The sequence below is a fragment of the Rattus rattus genome, chromosome 6 (genome assembly GCF_011064425.1).
Source record: "Rattus rattus isolate New Zealand chromosome 6, Rrattus_CSIRO_v1, whole genome shotgun sequence".
Lineage (NCBI taxonomy): Eukaryota > Metazoa > Chordata > Mammalia > Rodentia > Muridae > Rattus > Rattus rattus.
Window position 1 is genome coordinate 74,800,970 of NC_046159.1, and position 22,887 is coordinate 74,823,856.

Genomic DNA, 22,887 nt, shown 5'->3' on the forward strand with positions numbered 1-22,887 from the left:
GGACCTCAAGAACAGCTCCTGGCCTCTTCTCTGTGATAGCCCGGGGGAAGCCAGCTTCTCAGGGAGCCCTCTCCGGTGGCTGGGAGAATCCATTCTATTCTCACTAGAAATTTCCTCCCCTCTAAAACTTAAGGCTCACTCAGTCTGAGGCCCTTTCCTCACTGATTCCCATCAGAGGATAATTGTTGAATGCTCCTTAGAGTTTTGTTTTTAACATGTGATGGGTGGGGTAATACCAAAGACATAGCAAGGAAAACTCAGGAAAGGGTGAGCAGCAAGAATAAATTGGGTGTGCACTAATACCCTTGTGCCCACTAGGACTGTGTGCACACTTCCACTGTAGCATGTGGCCTTGCTACAGGCTCACCCATTTATCTCAGCTCTCTCCTCAGGGCAAGGACTTGTCTAGCCTATTGTCCTAGTTGGCTTTGTCAACTTGACACAGTTTAAGAGTCATCTGAGAGGAAAGCATAGATTGAGGAATTGCCTAGATCATTCGGGGGCATGTAGGCATGTCAGTGGGGCTTCTGGTGATGGGGCTTAACTGCTGTAGGACAGCTTGGCCCAGTGTGGCAACACACCTTTTGGCAGATGGTCCTGGGCCGTATAAGAGAGGTAGCTGAACATGAACCCGTGAGGGAACAAGTCAGCAAGGAGCAGTCTTCCAGGTTTCCACTTCAAGTTCCTGTCCTGACTTCCTTCAGTGACAAAGTACGAGTGTAGGGCAAATGATCCCTTCCCTCCAGTAAGCTGCTTTGATCAGAAAAGGACTGAACTAAAAACATCTGTCCTGCTCTGCATATGCCTTTCAGCCTGCACCTTTACAGTAGAATTTTCTCAGTGGAACAAACACATGAATGCACATGGATGAATGAACGAATGGATCAATCAATCAACCAGTCAGCAAAAAAAATACCTCAGGAAATAAAAAGGGCAGAGCAAAACAGGAAGAGCACTGTTTGTAAAGTCTTGAGATTCCAATTTTATATCAAGAGGACACTCAAGAAGGTCAAGCAGGAGCTTCCTTCTCAGTGACCGTGGAGATGAAACTGAGCTCTAAAATCAGGGAACTTTACAGGCAGAGCTCAGTCGAGAAGGATGTGTGGGCTGGGAGTAAGGAAATGGAACCAGGACTGGGTTAGTCCTGGAACAACGGGGAGGGCTGGATTTCCATTCATGCACACCATGTGTAGAGGTAGATAGGGACTGTTCATTCTTCTTAGCCATAAAACAGCTTGTTTCTTTCTGTAAACATCCTGTCCTTGAGCAGTGGGCTTATCTCTGGAGGTTTTGCACTCCCACACCAGCATCCCATGCCTCTTCAGTGTCCTGGACATGTGATGAGGATGGGTTGCCATGGGCTAGGAGGACACATGGGAGACTGGGAGGGCAGAAGAACCCACAGGCACCATTGTCTTCTAAGGACACTTTAAAAGCCCAGGGACTTGCCTTTTGTTTCACTCTCTCTCATCTAATTTATTTTCACAGACTTCTTGATGATCTCATTCTAATTGACTTTAAAAGCACCCTGGTTTTGAGCCTAAGATTTTGGGGGACACTGAGGAGTTGGAGAAGAACATATACTAGTCAATCATTCATTTTTAATTTTAATATATATTTAAGAATATGTATGTATGAGAGTATGTGTTCCAGAATGGCCTAAACTTTCTATGTAACTGAGGATGACCTTGAACTTATCTTTCCTGCCTCCACCTCCTGATGGCTGGGTTGACAGGTGTACAGTACCAGGCCCACTTTATTCTGTGCTGGGATGAAGGAACTCATGCATGGAACTCTACCAACCAAGTTGCATCCCTAGTCCTTAATTTTGTTTGGAGACAAGGTTTTGGTGGACAGCCCAGGATGGCCTCAAACTCATGATCCTTCTGCACCAGTATTGTGAGTGCTAGGACTTATAGGCAATTGTCACCAGGCCCACTACACTACCCATGACTATCCCATGCCTTTCAAGGGGTAACAGGTTAAGGGCTGAAGCCCTGAAAGTACATCAGCCTCTTAGCCTTAGGCTGAAGTCCTCAGAAGAGTTAAAAGGGCTGTAATGGCTTCCTTTTTAGTGCTCTGGATTCTGATGCCATCTTTCTCCGCCCCCAATTCCCCCCAAAAAAGCTCATTCTGCATTAGCTCTTCTACAACCCATTGATTTCCCTATGTTTGGGTATCATCAAAGCAGGCCCGAAGCCCATAGTGGTCGTACTCATCTTTAATCCCAATCCTCAGAAGGTGGAGGAAGGCAGATCTCTGTGAGTTTGGAGCCAGCCTAATCTACATAATGAGACCTTGTGTCAAAGAAAGGAAGGAAGGAAGAAGAAAGAGGAAGAGAGGCAAAGAAAAAGAAAAAGACAAACCAGACCCCATCACCAGGATAGACATGATTGCATAATAGTGACCTCCCCTACAGTCTAGAGCTACTTGGTATCAGGTTGGGGACGGTGCTCAAAAGGCAGAGCTTCTGGCCACACCAAACACTGTCACCTGAAATATCACTAAACTATGCTCTGTTGGTCTGACAAGCAAAGGCCTAAGGAATGAACCAAAAGGTCAGGGGAGAAGAAACTTTTTTGTTATTGCTTTTAAAGATATTGTTGTAAGTATATTTGTGTGTGAGTATATGCATGTGTACATTTATTATAGGCATATGTAGGTCCAAGGAGGCCAGAAGAGGGTGTCAGAGTCCCCAGAGATGGAGGTGTAAGCAACTGTGGTCTTCCAGCATCAGTGCTGGGAGTCAAACTCTGGCCCTCTAGGCAGCAAGAGCCTTCTTTTCAGCCTTCTTGCAGAAGCTTTTAAAACTTGCACTGGTGTGGGTGGGTGGATTATGCTAGGAAGATTCTAAAGAACGAGTGATCTATAGCAAATGGTTCAGAGAATCAAGGTAGGCTGGGCAGTCCAGAGGGGCCCCTGGGAGAGTCAAATAAGCACATACATTTCCTAAGTGCTAATCCTGTAGTCTGAGACAGAGGCTCTTAGTTGGCTGTGCAGTGAGAATGTGATTACGCAGATCCAAATGACGGTTTCCTGCTATCTACAAAGTGCACACAGATAATCCACTCCTGAGTACCCAGACCATAGCCTCATTTGCATGCATCCGAAAAGAAGCATATGCAGGGCAGTTTGCTGGAAGCTTGGCTTTTGATGGGCGGAGGTTGTCATCAATCCCTTTAACCGGGAGATACTTAGACGTCTATAGGAAGCCATGAAAGAGGCTGAAGCTTTCCATGTTCTGGTATGAGATGGTCCCCAATGTATACTGTTGATTCTGTGCAGTTTAGGGAAAGCAAGGTGTAGGGGATATATCGAACGGAGAACGCCACCAACAGGCAATTCAGGGAATCACAGGTAGGGACCCACCGGACTAACTAGGCCTAACCCCTAGGAACAGACTAAGAGTCTAGAGGGCCCGGGTCAGAGGGAAACACTGTTGTACACTTTCAGATCTTTTAGCATTCCTTAACTATGCACATGCATGCCCTACTTTTTAAAAACATCTTTTACACAGTAACTAGAAGAACCCCAGTGTGATGGCTGTCCTTGGAACTATCTGTGTATCTTAGGCTGGTTTCTGAGCTTGCTGGAGTCAGTCGCTTTCCCCTTGGACTGGCAAATAATTTGTTTTCAAAACAAAAGTTTCTCCATTATTAATGAGCACTGTGTCGCACTCTGGGGGTGGGGGTGGGGTAGGGGTGGATCAATCACGCCTCTCCTCTTTTAGCAGCAGTCTTTTGTGACTGTGAAAGATGAAACAACTTTGCTCAGGAAGAACTCCCAGTTACTGGAGAACATTCAGGAACCCCAGTTACTGGAGAACATTCAGGAAGAGCCTGCCAGAGCCAGAAAGCAGAGGGGCTTTGGTGAGGTGCACTGCTGGCTAGGGAAGGGGGGCTGTATGAGTTTGAAGGGGCTCTGAAATGACTTGCTAGGGGTTGCTTTTAATTGTGGCTCCCTTTATCTGGGAAGAATGCCTGTGAAAGACTTACTTTTTGGTCTCTCAGACTAGGATAAGAGACCTTCTTATCTATCGCCTCTTATTTTAAGTAAGGATGCCTGGGATTTGTTTTAAGAAGATGTGGTCAGACTTGAGAACCTGAAAGTGGGTGACGGAGGGAGATGTCTCTCTAGATCACAGATCCCTAGTAACAGAAAGTGCAGCACCACACAAGGCCACTAGGGGAGGTACCAGACCTTTCCCTTACTCACCAGCCCTCTCTCATTTCTAGGGTCGGGAGGGTGCTAGAGAGATGGCTCAGCAATTCAGATGCTTGCTCCTCTTGCAGAGGACTAGAATTAGGTTCCCAGCATTCATGTTGGAGGGCTCACAAGCTCCCATAACTGTAGCTTCAGAGGGATCTGACGCCCTCTTCTGGCCACCATAGTTACTGCACTCACATACAGAAACCTACATGCAGACATACATACACACAATTTAAAAGTAAAATATTAGAAAAAAAGCAAGAAAGTTCAGGAGGACCCTTGCTTGTGCTGGGAAATTCTTTCTTGGCTAGATCTAGGAATTGGGCCTCCCTGGTGAGGACACTTCCTCCAGGGTCAACAAAGTCTCACGATGCTGTAATGCAATTGTCGGGGTTATTCATAGCACCATCTAGAGACTCGGGAGGTGGGGCTGAAATCTGGTCAAACTCTGCTTAGCACACCATGGCCCCACTGATCTGCATCCATTTGAGGGGCTTGAATTTTCCTTTTTTTTTTTTAAAGACTTGATGAAGAGTAGCAGAGACCCACTAGGACCCTTGTCTCAGGTTGATATTATTTTATCAGTCAATCTCTAGCTGATTCGAGGACATCGGAGACTATCTCCCCTCCCTTCCCTTCCCCTCCCCTTCCCCCCTCTCTCCTCCTCTCCTCATACCTCTATCCTCTTTCTCTGTTTCTGAAGGTGTGTATGTGTGTATTTGTGTGTGTGTTTGTGTGTGTTGTGTGTGTGTGTGTGTTGTGTGTGTCTGTGTGTGTGTGTGTTGTGTGTGTGTGTTTGTGTGTTTGTGTGTGTGTGTGTGTGTGTGTGTATGTGTGTTTGTGTGTGTGTTTGTGTGTGTGTGTGTGTGTGTGTGTGTGTGTGTGTGTGTGTGTGTGTGTGTGTGTGTGTGTGTGTGTGTGTGTGTGTGTGTGTGTTTGTGTTTGTGTGTGTGTGTGTGTGTGTGTGTGTGTGTGTGTGTGTTTTGTGTTTTTGTGTGTGTGTGTGTGTGTGTGTGTGTGTGTGTGTGTGTGTGTGTGTGTGTGTGTGTGTGTGTGTGTGTGTGTGTGTGTGTGTGTGTGTGTGTGTGTGTGTGTGTGTGTGTGTGTTGTGTGTGTGTGTGTGTGTGTGTTTTTGTGTGTGTGTGTGTGTGTGTGTGTGTGTTGTGTGTGTATGTGTGTGTGTGTGTGTGTGTTTGTGTGTGTATGTGTGTTTGTGTGTGTTTGTGTTTGTGTGTGTTGTGTGTGTGTGTGTGCGTGTGTGTGTCTGAAGGTACACATCCATGTATTTATATACCAGAAAACAGCATCAGATGTGGTTCCTGAGGCACATCTACTTTTTTTCTTTTGGGACAGGGTCTCAATGGCCTGTGACTTGAGTAGGGTAAACGGGCTGACCTGTATCCCGGGGACCCACCTGTCTCTGCCCCTCCACTGCCAGGATTTCATGTGCGTGCTGCACCGTCTGGCTTTTTCTTTCTCTGTGGCATCTGTGGATCACACTCAGCTTGTCACCCTTGCAAAGCAAGCGTTTTACCCGACCTCACCACCTCTTTAGCCCGAGATGCCAGAATTGTCTTTTTCTGGAAGCTCCAAGATTGCAGGGAGTCTTTGCCACTCCCCCAACTCCCGCCTTATATAAGATGGCCCAGATAGGTGCATCCGGGCCAGTGTTTGTGGGACAGATGAATGAATGGGCCTAAGGGTGTGTAGGAGTCCAGCATGTGCTATCCCACACTCCTCTTTCTTTTGGCACACACAAAAGAGATTGAGATCTCTGTGCCTGCCATTGAGTAGAGGAAGCAGGATTCTCCTCCTTGGTAGGAGTTGATCTCCTCCTCTCCCTGCCTTTATTGACACAAGAAAGAGTGGTGCTTAGTCATTGTGGAAACCCTGCTAGCTTCACCCTGCTGTAATTCCCCTGGCCTCTGTGTCTCCTGGCTGTAAATAGTGAAGGATGAATGATTAGTGCCCAGACACAAACCTGATCTTCTGAGCCCACAAGCTGCAGCCGGATCAACCTGCTGACCCCTGTTAGCATAGCCTTACAGAAACTGGCAGCTGCTGCCAGGCAAGGCCAGGGTGTAACTGCTGGAGTGAGCCTGCTTTTCTTGAGAAACGGAATCAAAACAAAACACGAGTTGGCTATGACGGAGAGGTCTTGGGTGTGTAGATGTGCATGTGTGTGCACATGCCTTCCTCAGGTGGAGGATGAGGAATCTGGGAACATGTCGTATGTGTATGCGATGGGAGGCGCCCACACCAGCCCGTCTTTTTTTTTTTACGGGCTTTAAACAGTGCTGCTGAGAACCTAATGGAAGCATATTTTCTTATATTTCCAGGTTTCCATTCTATTATGAACTAAAAATAGCGTTTGTAGCCTGGCTGCTGTCTCCCTATACAAAAGGATCCAGCCTCCTGTACAGGAAGTTTGTTCATCCCACACTGTCCTCAAAAGAAAAGGTAATTGATGCAGCTTCTAGCGAGGGAAAAATCAAAGTCCTGTGTAGAAAGGATTGTTTTGTTGCAGGAGACCCCTTGTGGTTCTTTTTTACTTCAACAGGTAAGTTGTTTCCTTTAATAGTGAGATAGATAGATAGATAGATAGATAGATAGATAGATAGATAGATAGAAAGAATCTTCTGTAGTGAGAATTCTGTAATTTTAGTTTCTTAAAAAAATAAAACACAAAAACACAGAAGTAGGTCTGGAGCGATGGCTTAGTGGTTAAGAGCACTGACTGCTCTTCCAGAGGTCCTGAGTTCAAATCCCAGCAACCATAACCATCTGTAATGGGATCCAATGCCATTCTGGTGTGTTTGAACAGCTACAGTGTACTCATAAAAATTAAACAAACAAACAAACATCAACATTATTTGAATGTGTTTCCGTTCTAATCCCAGGTTTGGGATATGGGGCTGCTCAGACTGCCTGTAGCATTTGGCTTGGGCTCTAGCAGAGGCGTGGTTTTGTCAGCACAGATTGTGCCTTTGGAATCCTGGGAAGTTTGCAGAGGGTCCAAGAGGTGGGGTTGGCAGCTGTTGGGCATTTGGGGATTGTTTGGTGTTTGTTAGTAGTCCTGCTCAAAGAAGAAACAAAAGAAATAAGACTGGAGATCTCTATTTGTCTCTCCACTTTCTCTTTCTTTCTCTCCTATCCAGCAGTAGGGGGTGAAACTGGAGTGGGGGGTGGGATTAAGGGTGGGAAAAAGAAAAACCCACAAAGTAGCAAAGAACAGCTACAATCTCATTCTCTCTCCTCTCTTCCCCCTCTCCTTCTCCTCTCTCCCTCTCTCCCCTTCCTCTCCTCCCCTCATTTATCCTGTATGGTTGCATGCATGCCATATGTGAAGATCAGAGGACAACTTCAGGGAGAGCAACGGTTCTCTCCTTCCATGTATACATGTATATCATAAGAACTGAACTCAGGTTCTAAGGCTTGACACATGCCTTTATCTACTGGGCTCTCTCTCTCTCTCTCTGAGATGGGATCTTGTTCTGTAGCCCAGGCTATCCCTGAATAGCTCAGGTTGACCTCCAACTCATCCCTATCCTCCTGCCTCAGCCTCCCATGTACTAGGGTTAAGGCTTACATCTCTGCACTCAACTTCAATGCCTTTTTAAAAACTCCCTGGTTATAGTGCCCTAAATTCTAGCACTCAGGAGGCAGAGGCAGGTGGATTCCTGTGAGTTCCAGGCCAGACAAGGCTAAACAGGGAGACCCTATCTCAGCACACCCCAAAACTTATTTCTGTAAGCTTCTATTTGTTTTCATTTCACTTTCATTATTATAATTGCATGTATGCATGAAGTACAGCACGATTTCATTCATATAACGTGTGCTGATTAAAACACTATTAGTACACAGTACTTGTGCATATTTATGAGGAACAATGTGATATTTCAGCATTTGTACAATATGTGCTGATCAAATCAGGGCCATTAGCAGGTCTCGACTCCCTTATTACTTTGTCTCTGAAACTTTCAAGTCCTTCCTCTCTCTCTCTCTCTCTCTCTCTCTCTCTCTCTCTCTCTCCCATGCCCCTCCCCCATTGTGAGCTCCAGTCATCCTGCAGTGCCTCAGAACACTAGTGCTCATTTCTTCTGTCTGTAGCACTCCTATGTTCTATGTCCCCGCTCCCTTTCCTCTTGAACTCTGCATCTAGACTGACTATTTTAACATCCACATAGGAAAGAAAACATGGTATCTGTACTTATCTCACGTTACCCAGAATGCTCCATTTTGATCCATTTTGCTTAGAAAGGTTATCATTCTGTCTTATTTTGAGTCATATGAGTAATTTTCCATTATCATTTGCTCATCCACTGATGGGCATCTGGATTAGTTCCATGTCTTAGTGTCATGAGTAGTACAGCAATATCTGATTTGTTCAAAATCTGCAGTTTTCTCAATACATGCAGGGAAAAGCATCTGATAGAATCCAGTCTTCCTTGGGCTGGAGACACGGCTCAGCAGTTAAGAGCACTTCTTGCTCTTGCAGAGGACCCGGGTTCTTCCCGTCTGTCACTCAAGCAGTAGCTTATAATCATCTGTAATTCCAGCTCCAGAGAACCCTACATCCTTTTCTGACCTCTGCAGGCACCACACACACATACATAAATAGTGTTTACACATACAGGCAGACAAAACACTCAGACACCTGAACAGAAAATAAATCTAAAAATAAAATATTTTTAAAAGAACTCAATATTCATGACAACGTTCAAGGCACATGCATCAACATGACAAAAATCATGTGTGACAAGCCACTGCCGGGGAGAAGCTTTTGGCTTTGCTTTTATGTCTCAGGGAAGACCAGTGTGTCCGCCCTCGCTGCTCTTACTCTGCACAGCATTGGAGAGTCTGTCCATGGCAGTCAGGCCAGAGAAAGAGCAGTCATGCACACAACAGGAAGAGAGGAAGCCATGCCACTCCTGTGTACACATGATCTGATCCTATGTGGAGGAAAACCCAAGGGTTCCACAAAAAGACTATTAAAACTGACAGATGAGTGCAGCAGTCAAAAGAGTAAAAGAAATCAAGGTATAAAATCAGTACCTTTGAGGCTGGAGGGATGGCTCCATCGGTAAACTGTCTGCTGTGCTGTGTGAGGGCCTGAGTTCTGACCGTGAACACACATGGAAAAGCAGTCTTGGCAGTGGGTGTCTGTAACCCCAGCGTGGAGACAGGAGGAACAGTTCCAGGTCCCCTGGAACTCCCTGCACAGATAATCCAGCCACACCAGCGAGTTAAAGTTCAGTGAAGACTCCGTCTTAAAAAGAAAGAAAGTGGAGAAAGAGACATGGCTCCCACATTCATGTCGTGCACACTTACATGCAAAAACATGTGAATACACACACACACACACACACACACACACAGAGTCATTAGTAACATTTCTTCTTTATTGTGGTCCTAAAGATTGAGCCCAGGCCTCATGAATGCTAGGCAAATGTTCTACCACTGACCTATGCCCCAGCCCATAGATCAGTCGATTCTTAATACACCAATGACAATGTTGTTGACAAGGAAATAGGAAAATAATCTTTTGTTTTATTTTTAAAAAAAGTATATTTAGCCAGGCAGTGGTGGTGCACGCCTTTAATCCCAGCACTTGGGAGGCAGAGGCAGGCAGATTTCTGAGTTCTGCCAGCCTGGTCTATAGAGTGAGTTCCAGGGCAGCCAGGGCTACATAGAGGAGCTGTGTCTCTGGAAAAAAAGTGTATATTTGCACATGACTAGATATAGTGGCTGGTCAACGTGGCTCATATATATATATGAAGCTAAGGCAAAACCATTATAAGTTTGAGCCACAAAATAAGATCCTGTCTCAAAAAAAGTGGTAAAATTATATAAAAATGCTATTTATTGTTGATAAAACTTTTAACAAACTGAAAAAAAAGAGAAAAATATTAGTAATTTACCTCCCCAAAGACTACATACCTCCAGCTCCACTCCTCAGAAGGAAGAAGCAGGTGGATTGCTTGACACAAGTCGAAGGCCAACGAGAATGGTCTTAAATAGTGAGTCTCAGGCCGTCCAGGAACATCCAGGCCTTTATCTCAAAAATAAATTAATTAACTATCAAAACAACCTTTTTTTAAAAAAATCACACTTAGCCCCTGTCATTCTGCAGAGAGGGTCTCTACATGTACTATTTACCACTTTATAGAGAGTCTTTCAATGGGTTGTCAAATTTAAGCTGGGAACAGTGGTACACATACATGCAGTCCCAGACTTTTGTAAGAACAAGAGAGGAAAATTTACAGAGCCCAGGACTTCAAGACCAGTGCACCTGGCATAAGAGAAGCTGGTCTTGGACTGAAGAAGAGTTGGCTCAATGATTCAGAGCACTGACTGCTCTCCCAGAGGTCCTGAGTTCAATTCCCAGCAACCACACTGTGGCTCACAGCCATCTGTATTGGGATCTGATGCCCTCTTCTGGTGTGCATGAGGACAGAGCACTCAGATATATAAAATAAATAAAAGAAAAGCCCATCTCAGAGACAGATAAACAAAAACTTAACATAGAGGGCTGGGGAGGCAGCTCAGCTAGTGGAATGCTTGCCTAGCGGGCACGAAGCCCAGGGTTTAATATCCAGTACTGTCTAAAACCAGGCATGGTGGCACATACCTGCAATCCCAGTGCTTAGAAGGTGGAAGCAGAAGTTCAAAGGTCATCCCAAGCTACATGGTGTCTTCCAGGCCAGCTTGAGTTACTTGAAATCCTGTCTCTAAGTAAATAAATACATTCTTAATAGAAATAAAATATTTGCATTCAAGAAGATGGTTCAGGGGCTGGAGAGATGGCTCAGAGGCTAAGAGCACTGACTGCTCTTCCAAAGATCATGAGTTCAAATCCCAGCAACCACATGGTGGCTCACAACCACCTGTAATGAAATCTGATGCCCTCTTCTGGTGTGTCTGAAGACAGTGATGGTGTACTCACATAAAATAAATTAATAAATATTAAAAAAAAGAAGATGGTTCAGTGTTGTGCAAGCATGAGGACTGTGTTCGTGTAGACAGGCAAGGTGGAGTGTCGGGAGGGCTGGAAGACACAGACAGATGCCAGGGGCTCAACATCAGCTAGTCTAGCCAAAATGGTGAACTCCGGGTTCAGCGAGAGACCTTGTCTCAAAAACTAAGGTAGAAGGCCAGTTAAATGGTGCATAGGATACAAATGCTTGCCACCAAACTTGACAATCTGAGTTTGAGCCCCGGAACCCAGATGGGAGAGAAAGAGAACCAACTCTTGCAGGTGGTACTCAAGCACCATGACCTATACACCCATGCACACACACATACGACATTTACACACACACACCACACACACACCACTAAATAACTGTCAATTTACAATATTTTCTTTAATAGACAGCAATAGAGGGAGACACCCAATGCACATGCGTGCGTGCACACACCCCACATGCTACATAAATGAATAGGAATAAACCTCCTAGCGAAGAGTTATTTGTATTCTGAGATCATAAACATTGCCTGCAATCCATATCTTGCATGACCTAATGTCCCACAGTGACAGAACGGTTTCCTTCTACTAAATATTGAGATCATTCCGATGTTCTTCTTGTTATAGGTAATTCTGCACTGAGCACTACCACACGTAGGGTTCATTCAGATCCTTCTTTGGTCTTTCTGAATTCCCAACAGTTGGATTACTGTGCTAAATGATTCTAACACTGTATAATTCATTAATTACATTGTTTTCTAACCTAATTGTGTAGTAAAATTCTTTAAGATAAAATAGGTACTTGTTACATTTTGAATGTGAGCTCCCTGGCTCCTAGTCTCTTGGGTTTGAGGAGCTTGCGGTGCTGTGTTGGGAGCTGTGAAATCTTTTAGACATGGTGCCTAAGGGGCAAATGTGGGTTGTGGGGCAGGAATCAGGTTTATATCTGCCTGCTCCTGGTCCTCGTACACTGAGACCTCTGTGTCCTGGTGGTGCCATGTGAGAAACAGCACCACATGTTCCTGCCACTATGACTTTGAGCAGCTCCCTCCACTGTATCTTGCTCTTGATAGTGGACTATACCACAGCATCTCAAAACACCAAGGGGGGAAACCCTCTCCTTCCTGGAGTTTGTCAGCAATTCTCTCACAGCACAGAGAAATTAACAATCACAGAGTCCTGCAGTTAGCTCCCACTGGTATACTAATGTCTGCGCTTTCTGAAGTTCAATGCTATGGACTTCCTGTATGGGAAGGCTCTGGGGAAGAGAGCAATTGGGCAGCTGTGGTCAGCCCTGAACAGCCCCTTGGGAACCAAGCCCACAGCATCCCCCATCTCAGAAAGGTGGGATTAGAGCTCTAGATACCTCTCACTTGGTTACCAAATCCCTTCTCATCTCCTTCTCCCCAAGTGTTGTCTTCCTTGAAGCTGTATCCTGTCCATTGGAGAGAAAGTGGTGTCTCTTAAGACCTGCCAAGAATCACTCCCTTAGTCTGCTGGATCACAGAGCCCGGGCCCTCCTGGGGAGGCTGTGAGGAGGGATAGCAGCTGGGGCTGCCTGAGCCCCCCCAACCCTCTGACCTCCAACCTCAGAGCAAAGGAAACTCACTATGGAGCAGAGCTTCAAACAAGACCGATGCCACATACCTTACTGAACTGTAAAATGAACCACTGTGGCTACCATACACACACTTTCCCAGAACAATGAAAGATACAAAACAAAGAAATAAACAGAACACGGTAGAGTGGATCCAGAACCAAGCTAAACTGGCAGCATTGCACTTGGCTTTGGTCAGGAGACCTCGGGGCTGTCTTCCGCCTTGCTTTTCCCTTGCTGTGTGGCACTGGAAGAGTTTCTTTTATTTCAGCATCTGTTATAATTAAGTCCCTTTTCCACCAAAATAGTGCCTGTTTCCGTATCCCATTCTTCTGTCATCCGCAGACATTGGCCAGTGTCTCAGGTAGCAGAGTGAGGGGATTGCAAGGCTTCCATCACCTGTCTTGAAGATGATGGAGGCTGTCACGTGTGGTAGCCAAGGTGCTCACCTTGTTAACCCTTGTCATGCACCACAAGTGAAGCGCCATCATTGCTGTCCCTTTCTAGAAAACTGTTAAGAGGTCTGGGGAGATATATTACCAGAATTTCCAACCCCAATAAACCCATATAACAACACGCAATCCAGTTGTTATAGTTATAAGCTATAAGCCTTGATTGGGCAGATCTAACACTATACTCACTTATTCCTCAGCTATAGATCCCTCGCTTCTTGTTGCTTCTCTTGGTCTTCTGGTTCTGCTCTATCAAGGGTTCCTCCTCCTCCTCCTCCTCCTCCTCTTCCTCCTCCTCCTCCTCTTCCTCCTCCTCCTCTTCCTCCTCCTCCTCCTCTTCCTCCTCCTCTTCCTCCTCCTCCTTCCTCCTCCTCCTCTTCCTCCTCCTCTTCCTCCTCCTCCTCCTCTTCCTCCTCCTCCTCTTCCTCCTCCTCCTCCTCCCCCTCCTCCCCCTCCTCCCCCCCCCCTCCCTCTTCCTCCTCCTCTTCCTCCTCTTCCTCCTCCTCTCTTCCTCCTCCTCCTCTTCCCTTCCTCCTCCTCCCTTCCTCCTCTTCCTCCTCCTCCCTCTTCCTCCTCTTCCTCCTCTTCCCTCCTCCTCCCTCTTCCTCCTCCTCCTTCTCCCTTCTTCCTCTTCCTCCTCCTCCTTCTCCTTGTCCTCTTCCTCCTCCTCCTTGTCCTCCTTCCCCTCCTCTTCCTCGTCCTCCTCCTCCTCATCCTCCTCTCTCTCTCCTTCCCCTCTTGTCCTCTTCCCCTCTCTACCTGCCCCAACTCTCAAAGATCTCCTATCCCACCTTTCCCCTCTACTGCCCAACCATAGGCTCTAGCCTCTATTGACCAGTTAGGATGGTGAGAAGGTTCCCATGATGTCACCTGCAGAATTAACATCAGAATACAAACAGCACTGGGACAATCCACAACAAGATGGCTCAGCAGCGAAGATCACTGGCTGCTGTTCCAGAGGACCTGGGTTCTGTCTTTAGCACTCAGGGGTGGCTTCACAACCACCTGTAACTATAGGTCCAGGGAATCTCACTCCTTCTTTGATATCCACAGGCATTGCATGCACATGGTGCACATACATATATGCAGACAAAATAGTTACATATAAAATAAATCTTTAAAAAATAGAACAAAACCAAACAAACTAACCCTCCCAAGTTTGCCACCAATTAGCTGAGGTCTGAGTTTGAAGCTTTGTTCCTGGTATTCAGTCATGCTGGATGCTGTCTGTCTTGTGGAGCAGCTTACGGGGGGAAAGGCAGGATTGTCTGCATCCCTGGGACTTAGAGGAACTTTAGAGATAACCCAGGCCTTGGGTCAGTGAGTTACTGTGTGCTTACTTATTCAGAATTCCCCTTTACACTTGGCCCTATCTAACCATCTTTCTCCACCCTCCTGTCTATGAACATATATTCAAAGTGTCTATGATGTTTCAAGCCAGTGAGAGTCAGCCATCAGGCAAGCTGCCAAGTCCAGCACTTGGGAGGAGAGGGTGGGAAGATATGTTTTTTGAACTTGCCAGCTCAATGTGCCTCTGCTTCTCCTCCGACAGGAAATCGATGACTGCCTGGTCCAAGCAAAAGATCGAAGTTATGACGCCCTCGTGCACTTTGGGAAGCGAGGCTTGAATGTGGCGGCCACGGCAGCTGTGATGGCTGCCTCCAAGGTGCAGTACCATGTTGGGTCCTAACTACCATGGCTGCCGGACGTCTCAGTACCCCTACTTGCCTCTGGCTGCCACCTATGTAGATTGCACAGGATAGGATATGGGCCAACCACCACTCTTTCTATTTATCTTTGAAAGTCCCTTTAAAGGTATGATGGGGAAAGAAAGATGGGGAAGAAAGACTTTTGCCTCCAGAGCATTCTCCTTCATATACATGCAAATGTGCATATACGCATACATGATACGTGTGATAGCAGGACTTTCCCAGAGCCCGTGAAACTCCATGTGGATCATAGGTTAAAAATCTTTAACCTGGGCTGGAGAGATGGCTCAGCAATTAGGATCGCATGCCGCTCTTGAGGAAGACTCAGGTTTGGTCCCCACAGTTAGGTGGCTCACGACTGACTGTATCGCCAGCTCCAGGGGGATTTGTGCCTTCTTCAGACCTCAGCGGGCACTTGCGCTCATGTGCACAGATCCTCACACAGACATGCACATTATTAAAAATGAAATTAATATTGGGGGGAAAATAATCTACCTGAAACTGAGGTATGAGAGAAGAAATAAGGAAAGGGGGAGGGAGAGGATATCTTTATTCTGTTTCCCAGGGTGCACTAGTAGAATCATCTAAACCCAAAATGGGCAGGTAGAGAGATCACCCATGTTCACGTGGTTCATCACATCCTGAGAAGGGATACAGGGTCTTAGAGTGAGTGGAACGGTTACTGTGTAGAGCATGATGTTGATGTTGATGGTGATGATGGTGATATGATGGTGGTGGTGGTGATGATGATATGATGGTGGTGGTGGTGATGATGATATGATGGTGGTGGTGGTGATGATGTTGATGTTGATGATGGTGATGATGATATGATGATGGTGGTGGTGATGATGTGAAGATGATGATGATGATGATGTTGATGTTGATGATGGTGATGATGATATGATGATGGTGGTGGTGGTGGTGATGGTGGTGATGATGGTGATGATGATGATGTGATGGTGATGATGATGTGATGATGGTGATATTTATAACAGACATAATAAAGTGGAGGAGGTTAAAAAATGCAGGACTGGTGGACAATTGTGATGTAGTCATTACTTCTTTCCCATTTTCATTGGGCCTCTAGTGGGGAAAAGGTTCTCTTATATCTCTTCCTAGTTTCTTCTCACATGAGACTTTATCTTTGTGTGGATTGCTATGCCCACAGACCTGAACAAGTGAAATAGTCAGACATCTTCTCTTGAAGTAAATTTATCAGTGTTCTGTCTCCTGGGATGCGGGCACAGGCTGGAGGTCTCTGGTAAATCCACTGGCTGAGAGGTGATCTAGCAAAGGAGAGGTGATAAGTCCTGAAGGGTTATACCAGGGTTTGGGGTCATGTGTGGTAGAGCTATGGGTGGATGTGGGACAGACTGATGGAGGCAGACCTTAGTGCTCCTGTGTTGTAAGTAGGTGTCAGGATGTAGTGCTCTGCGGACCAGCAGGGATCCAAGATGGCTTCTCTGTGCAGGGAAATAAGGAAGGGTGTGGTGAGAGTGTTTGCTAGAGAGAGCACATGAGCTGGGTGCTTTTTTCAAAAGTATTGGCACCTTTAATCCCAGCACTCGGGAGGCAGAGGCAGGTGGATCACTGTGAGTTCAAGGTCAGCCTGGTTGGTTTACATATCAAGTTCCAGGACAGTCAGTGGTACATGGTGACTCAAACAATAACATTTTTTCCCTTTTAAAAGGAAAATCCCTTTTGTCTGAAGTAGAAGAGTGCTACAGAGGCTGGGGGAAGGGGAGAAGAAACAGAAGGAAGGATTCTGATTAAGTCAAGGCACAGAGCTGTGTGACTCCAGTATCCACAGGACCCCTGGCCGCCTTGGTGTAATAGGAACTACCATAGTGATAGATCCCAGAGACCATCTTTGGAAGGGAAACTCTGCCTGGGAACCTGAACTCCATGGTGGTTTACAAATAGCAGTGAATCCCAGGAACCTTCCATTTGGAACGCAAACCTCTTGGGTTCAAAGTCTGAACAGTCTGCCAAGCCCAAAAGTCATTGAGCCAACCTTGCAACACAGAGTGACAGGATCTGCCTCTTGGTCCCTCTCTCTAGTCTTCTCTGCAATGGCCTGATGCTCGAGGCCACCACTTAGTCTCTCTGCAGTCAGAGTGCATGTGCCACCTCTGTCAGCACAGGCTCCTCAGCCCTGAGGCATCAGTGACTTCCAGAGACTCACCCTCTTCCAGGTCAGTCTCCAGCCGCGGCCTCCAGAGCCTCAGTGCCATCCTGGCTACTCATCCCCTCACTCTGCTACCAAGAAAGCCCGTGAACCCAAGACTCCTCCAGCAAGGCGTCTCACCTCAGCTAAAAACCGGAGTATTCTCCAGATGGTCTGGAACTTGCCTCAGGAAATAGTTTCTTGTCAGTTCCTTTAGGCTTATGTAGGAAAGGACTTTCACTTTCTGTCTGATGCTTTTAAATAAGAACCTTTTTCTGCTTTGTGGGAGCCTTGCTTTTTCTTACTAAATATAAATGTCTAGGAAGAGAGAACACATCTTCTCCTCCAAAAATAATGTTCTCTATTTTTTGAAACAATATGTGCTTTAAAGTAATAATAATAAAACCCGAAACTCCAGTCAGGCCCAGGTCTGCAGCATGGTTTCCATAGCAACCATAGATAGCACCCAGCAGTGTCAGAGGCTGACTCACCAGTGGGTCCAAATCTGGCTTTCGTGCCTGAACCACCTTGGAGGCTTTGAGTTTGGGGTTTTAGTATTGCTGCCTCGGAGCAGGCCTGTGGATCTCTTTTCTTAATTAGTTCCCCAGATGATTTTAAACATGCACCCTTGGATAGGTCACTGCCTAAGGTCCCAACCAGAGTAGAAAGCATGGGTGACTGAGGTTAAAACAGCTTATCCCTGTGCTTTTCCTATGATGGAAACAACACCTTAGAACATTAACCTTGAAGATGAGAAGAGCCTTGTGTGTGTTTGTGTAAGTGTGGTGTGTGTATCTTTGTGGTGTGTGTGTAGGTGTGTGTGTGTATGTTTGTGGCATGTGTGTGTGTGTTTGGATAAGTATGTGTGTGTATGTTTGTGGCATGTGTGTGTGTGTTTGGATAAGTATGTGTGTGTATGTTTGTAGGATGTGTGTGTGTGTGTGTGTGTGTGTGTGTGAGCGTGTTTGTGTCCCTGTGTGCAGACCAAGATATTATGTACAACATGAGTTTGTGCCACAGTGGGACTGCAAATTCTTCTCCCAGGTTATGTGACCAAGGAGCCGGTCCTCTCTCCTTGTAGAGCTCTTTTGTCCATCTTTCCATGGCTCCCTAGATGCTACAGAGCTACCAATGGAGGAATGAAAGATCTTTGACCACATTATGGATCAGTGGTTAGGAGCACCTCTTCCAGAGGACCTAGATTCAGTTCCCAGCATGCATACAACAGCTTCTAAGTGTCTGTTACTCCAGTTCCAAGGGATCCAACACCCTCTTCTGGCTCCAAAGGCCCCGCACATGCATGGTACACAGATATATGTATAGACAAGTTCTCCATACAAATAAAAATAATATTGATCTGTGAGCATCTTCCCTAATAAAATTAATGCCGGTGGAGGATGTTTCTATCTTCATGGTATATGGAAATCTTTATAAGCTCAGCCCAGTAAGATGGCTCAGGGGTTCAGGCTTTTGCTGCTGAGCTTATGATGACTGAGTTTCATCCCTGAACCCACATAGTAAAAAGAAAAACCCAGCTGTTGAAAGTTGCCCCCTTGGGCTGGAGAGGTGGATCAGTGGTTAGGAGCACTTGACTGCTTTTCCAGAGGTCCTGAGTTCAGTTCCCATCAAACATGTAGTGGCTCACAACCATCTATAATGGGCTCTGATTTTCTCTTCTAGGGTGCATGATGACAGAGCACTCATACACGTAAAACACAAGAATAAATTTTTTAAAAGTTGACCTCTGACCTCTGCATGAGCACACATGCATACACACATACATAATGTACATACAAAATAAAGAAATGAGAAAATGTCTTGAACTTCTAAACTACATCATTATGAAAACGTAAATTTCTTGTTAGTGCTGTTATTTTTTTAATCTTAAAATTAGAAAAACTAAAACAAAAATTTAGCCATGGGAACTTTCTTCAAAGGGCAATTTACCCGTGTCTAAACCATTCTCGCCAAGGCTTCTACCTCTGTCCCCAGGAAATGATGCATGCATCCTCTATCTAAGTGTCCTGGTGGCTTTGCTGGCTTCATGATTCCTCGCAGGAGGAAGACAGTCCCAACTCTAATTTTAAAGACTAGACTGGGTAATTTCTCCTTTTCAAAAACAATACTCTTGAGATTCATTTGTCCAGAAGAAGCCATCCTCACACTCAAGGGGACCCTAGTGAGAAGGAACTGAGCAAAAGTTCTATAACCACATGGCTCCCTGCCGCCTCACTCACTGCCTTTGAGACCTGGCTCCTACCTGAGGCCCATTCTTAGGCTAAACCAACTTTTCTTCTAACTCATTGCTTAACTTAAAAAAAAAATGTATGCTTTTAATCCTACCACTCAGAAGACAGAGACAGGCAGATCCCTGAGTTCAAGGTTAACCTGGTCTATAGAGTAAGTTCCAGGACAACCAGGGCTACAAGGAGAAACCTTGTCAGAAAGAAAGAAAAGAAAGAAAGAAAGAAAGAAAGAAAGAAAGAAAGAAAGAAGAAAGAAAGAGAAAGAAAGGAAGAAGGAAGGAAGGAAGGAAGGAAGGAAGGAAGGAAGGAAGGAAGGAAGAGGCATACAGTGTTGTTTTAGTTTCCCTGAAGATTTGCCCTGGGCACAACCGTAATTGTACCAAACCTATTATTAAAGTCAGCCTTTGAAGAGAGATGCCACAAGTAAGATTTGCACTCTGTGAGTCAGAGATTCTCTGGTGTTTTTTTTTTTGGGGGGGGGGGGTGGGGTGGACATTTGCTTTCACATGCTTATGTGTATCTTTCCACAAGAACCCTGTGTTCTTTAATGTAATAGCTTCTTTACCTAAGACATATTTTATTTTAAATTAGGTGTCGTGTGTAGGCACTTGCACACGAAGGCCAGAGGTGTGGGTTCTCCTGGAGCTGGAGTTACAGGAGGTTGTGAGCCATGTGATGTGAGCGCTGGGACTGGACTCAGGTTCACTGCAAGAGCGGTGTGTGCTACTTAACTGTTGAGCCTTCTCTTCTGCCCCTAGGTTACTAGTGTCTTGAGCCAAGAGGATGTGTCTTCTTTCTCTTATTTCTACATTAGAAGATAACCAGAAGGGGAAGAAGAGGTTCAATTCCCAGTACCCATATAGCAACTCACAACATCTATAACTCCCAGGAGATCTGATATCCTCTTCTGGCTCTGCAGGCTCTGCACAGGCATGATAGACACACATACATTCAGACACTCAGAAATGTAAATTAAAGTAACCTGAAATGCTTAGTTTTGCAGTGATTTTATTTGCATTATTTAAGCTAATTGATATCCTGGTCTCGGTGGCACACAACTTTAACTCTAGTGCTTGGGATGCAGAGGCAGGTGGATCCCTGTGAGTTCTATCCTACCCTACCCTGATCTACATATCAAGTTCCAAGACATCCAGAGATGCATAGAAACCCTGTATTGAATAAAAACAAACAAAAAACCTTAGATAATGTGAAATATATACCCTTCTTTATTCCTCCACCTATTCTGTCTAACACAATAGCCACTTGACACATAGGTCTGTTTCAATATACATTAATTGAAATTAAGAAGCCCTGGAATTGAGTTCTTTAGTTGGCTGGCATCATGAAGGGGATTTCTACTGGGCAGCTGCCTCAAGCCCTCTGTGAACATTCTTAGGTGTTCCTTGGTCTTGTTTTTACTCTTTTACCTGTACCTACTCCAGCTTTGATGGAATACTTCTCTCTTCCACCAAGTTCTTTGGAGCTGTATTTATGAGGCTCCCAGGGAAGCAGAGCTGGAAGCTCTTGCCAATAGCAGCACCCATGCAGCAGCTCCTGTTTCCTCATCCTCTCCCTTGTGCCAGCCCACTTTTCATACCACAAACTGCATCCACTCTTTGCTACTGGAAACAACTTTGCCTGCAATTGTGCTCAGTGACCACAAGGGGGCAGTCACATTCTGGCAACAGCCTGCTGTCTGAATTGATGGGCATCATTCGCTGGGAAATCAAATTATGTTTTCTCATTCCTTTATTTTATTCCCAGTCAATCTGACCTTTTAAAAATAGGACTCAGAGTTGCTATTTCCAGGATGATGAGAAGATGTTCTATAGGGATAATGCAAGAAGAGATGAAAAGATAAAGATGACACAGGAAAGCTGAGACCAGAGTTGGGCTGCACAGACCTCAGACAGGAAGGGAAAAGAAACAGCCACTTGCATAGCTACTGCAACAGTCCATGCTAGAAGGGCAGAGGAGGGGAAAGAAGAAAGGGATGCTGAAAGGTTAGGGCTTGAGAAGGAAGGGGGAAGGGGTAAACATCAGAAATGACTGTGACTTATTACCTGGGTGCCTGAGAGTTCAGAAATGTAGAAGAAGGCTAAAGAGATATCTCTGAAGAATACAGAGGGTAGGCAGGGCTTCAAACAGGTGACTATCTTGACAGCTCGGTGTTTGGAAGGTCCTGAACCCCTGTTTCCTGGAGATGCTTGATTCAGATGATCGGGATGGTCTGATACAGAGATATGACTCACTAGGCACTTCGATTCTGCCTGCTAATTCTCATTAAGAGCACTTCCCAGAACAAAGGATCAGGAAGCAGACCTTTGTCTCAGACATCCCTGTCTCCCACTCCAAAATGAAAAGGAAGACAGGAAAGACATTGGAATGTTGGGGCTAGTTTTCAGCATAAGCCAAAAACTGTTTCTAGAAGGTTCTCATATTCTAACATCCTTTTCTTTCCACTCACTACTCCAAAACCTTCAGAGAGAACTGGGCTCTGTCCCCTACCCTTCGCTTCTGACGCCTAGGCCCTCACTTTGCACAGCTATGAGCTCGTGTGCGAGGCCTCCTCTGGGCCCCGGGCCAGCCATGCTGCCCTTCTTCTCAGCAGGGTGCTTGTTTTGTCAACTTGGTCATTTGTCCTCTTATACGAATTTCTGTCCTGATGCCCTGGTCCCGTTGAGGTTCTTGGAAGCAGGAGCCACTTCACACTGGTGTTCGAGCCCCCTCAGGACGAGCTTTGCCAGCACCCCATCAGCGTGTGTTGTGTGTGAACAGAGAAATGCATGGGCTGAGCAAGTGAGCGAGCGAACGTGGGAGGGAGGGAAATGGGGACCACGTGACTCTCTTTGGTATCTTGGTGGCCTGTGCCCATGGCTTTTTTTTTTTTTTTTTTTGTCCCCTTTTTACCCTTTATCAGGTGGCTCGAATCTTTCATTTTGTCTCCTCCTTGGATCTCAGAGAAGGGCAGGTAACCCCGATGAGAGGTGTGACTAACTCCAAACCGATCCAGTCAGGTAGAGAGGCCCCCCAGCCATCTCTGCCCACCAGCCTCTGGTCTGGATCAGAGGCAGGTGTCTTGCTGCCCCGACACCTGTGTGTAACGTGTGTGACTCCATGACAGACACACAGCCTGGCCGTATGTCATCATACCAGAGCCTTTTAGTGTGCTCGACTGGCAGCATCTAACATGTAACTAATGTACTCAGTCCCCACCCGCTTTGTTTAATGCCTGGAGAATGAACTGAATTTGTACTGATACTCTCGTGGTAGAAATCCTCATCTCTTTCTGTTTTGTTAATCCAGTTTTTTGTCTCAGATAAAGCCTGGTCTCCGTGTGGCATGCTGAGGTGGGGCTGCTTGGCCCTGCTGTTGAGCACGTCCAGCTGGGGAGTCTGTCAGCGGGCTGGGTGTGATGTGAGGTGTAGCAGGAAGCACTAACTCTTCTTGAATTACCCCTGGGAAATGTGGTTATGCCAGTGGCTTTTCGTCAATTTCCTGACTCACTAAAACCTTCTACTCCATCCTCACTGTCATCAA

The 22,887-nt window shown here is 45.9% G+C and overlaps 1 protein-coding gene across 2 annotated transcripts in view; it reads left to right on the plus strand.

Moving 5' to 3' along the window:
- Nucleotides 1–22,887, plus strand: part of Reep1 (receptor accessory protein 1) — a 114,650-nt gene that overhangs the window by 69,273 nt on the left and 22,490 nt on the right. For both annotated transcript variants that reach the window (XM_032906356.1, XM_032906357.1), the window contains exons 4-5: nucleotides 6,549–6,669; nucleotides 14,778–14,891. In XM_032906356.1, coding sequence (XP_032762247.1) covers nucleotides 6,549–6,669; nucleotides 14,778–14,891 — 235 coding nt within the window. The remainder of the gene's footprint in view (nucleotides 1–6,548; nucleotides 6,670–14,777; nucleotides 14,892–22,887) is intronic.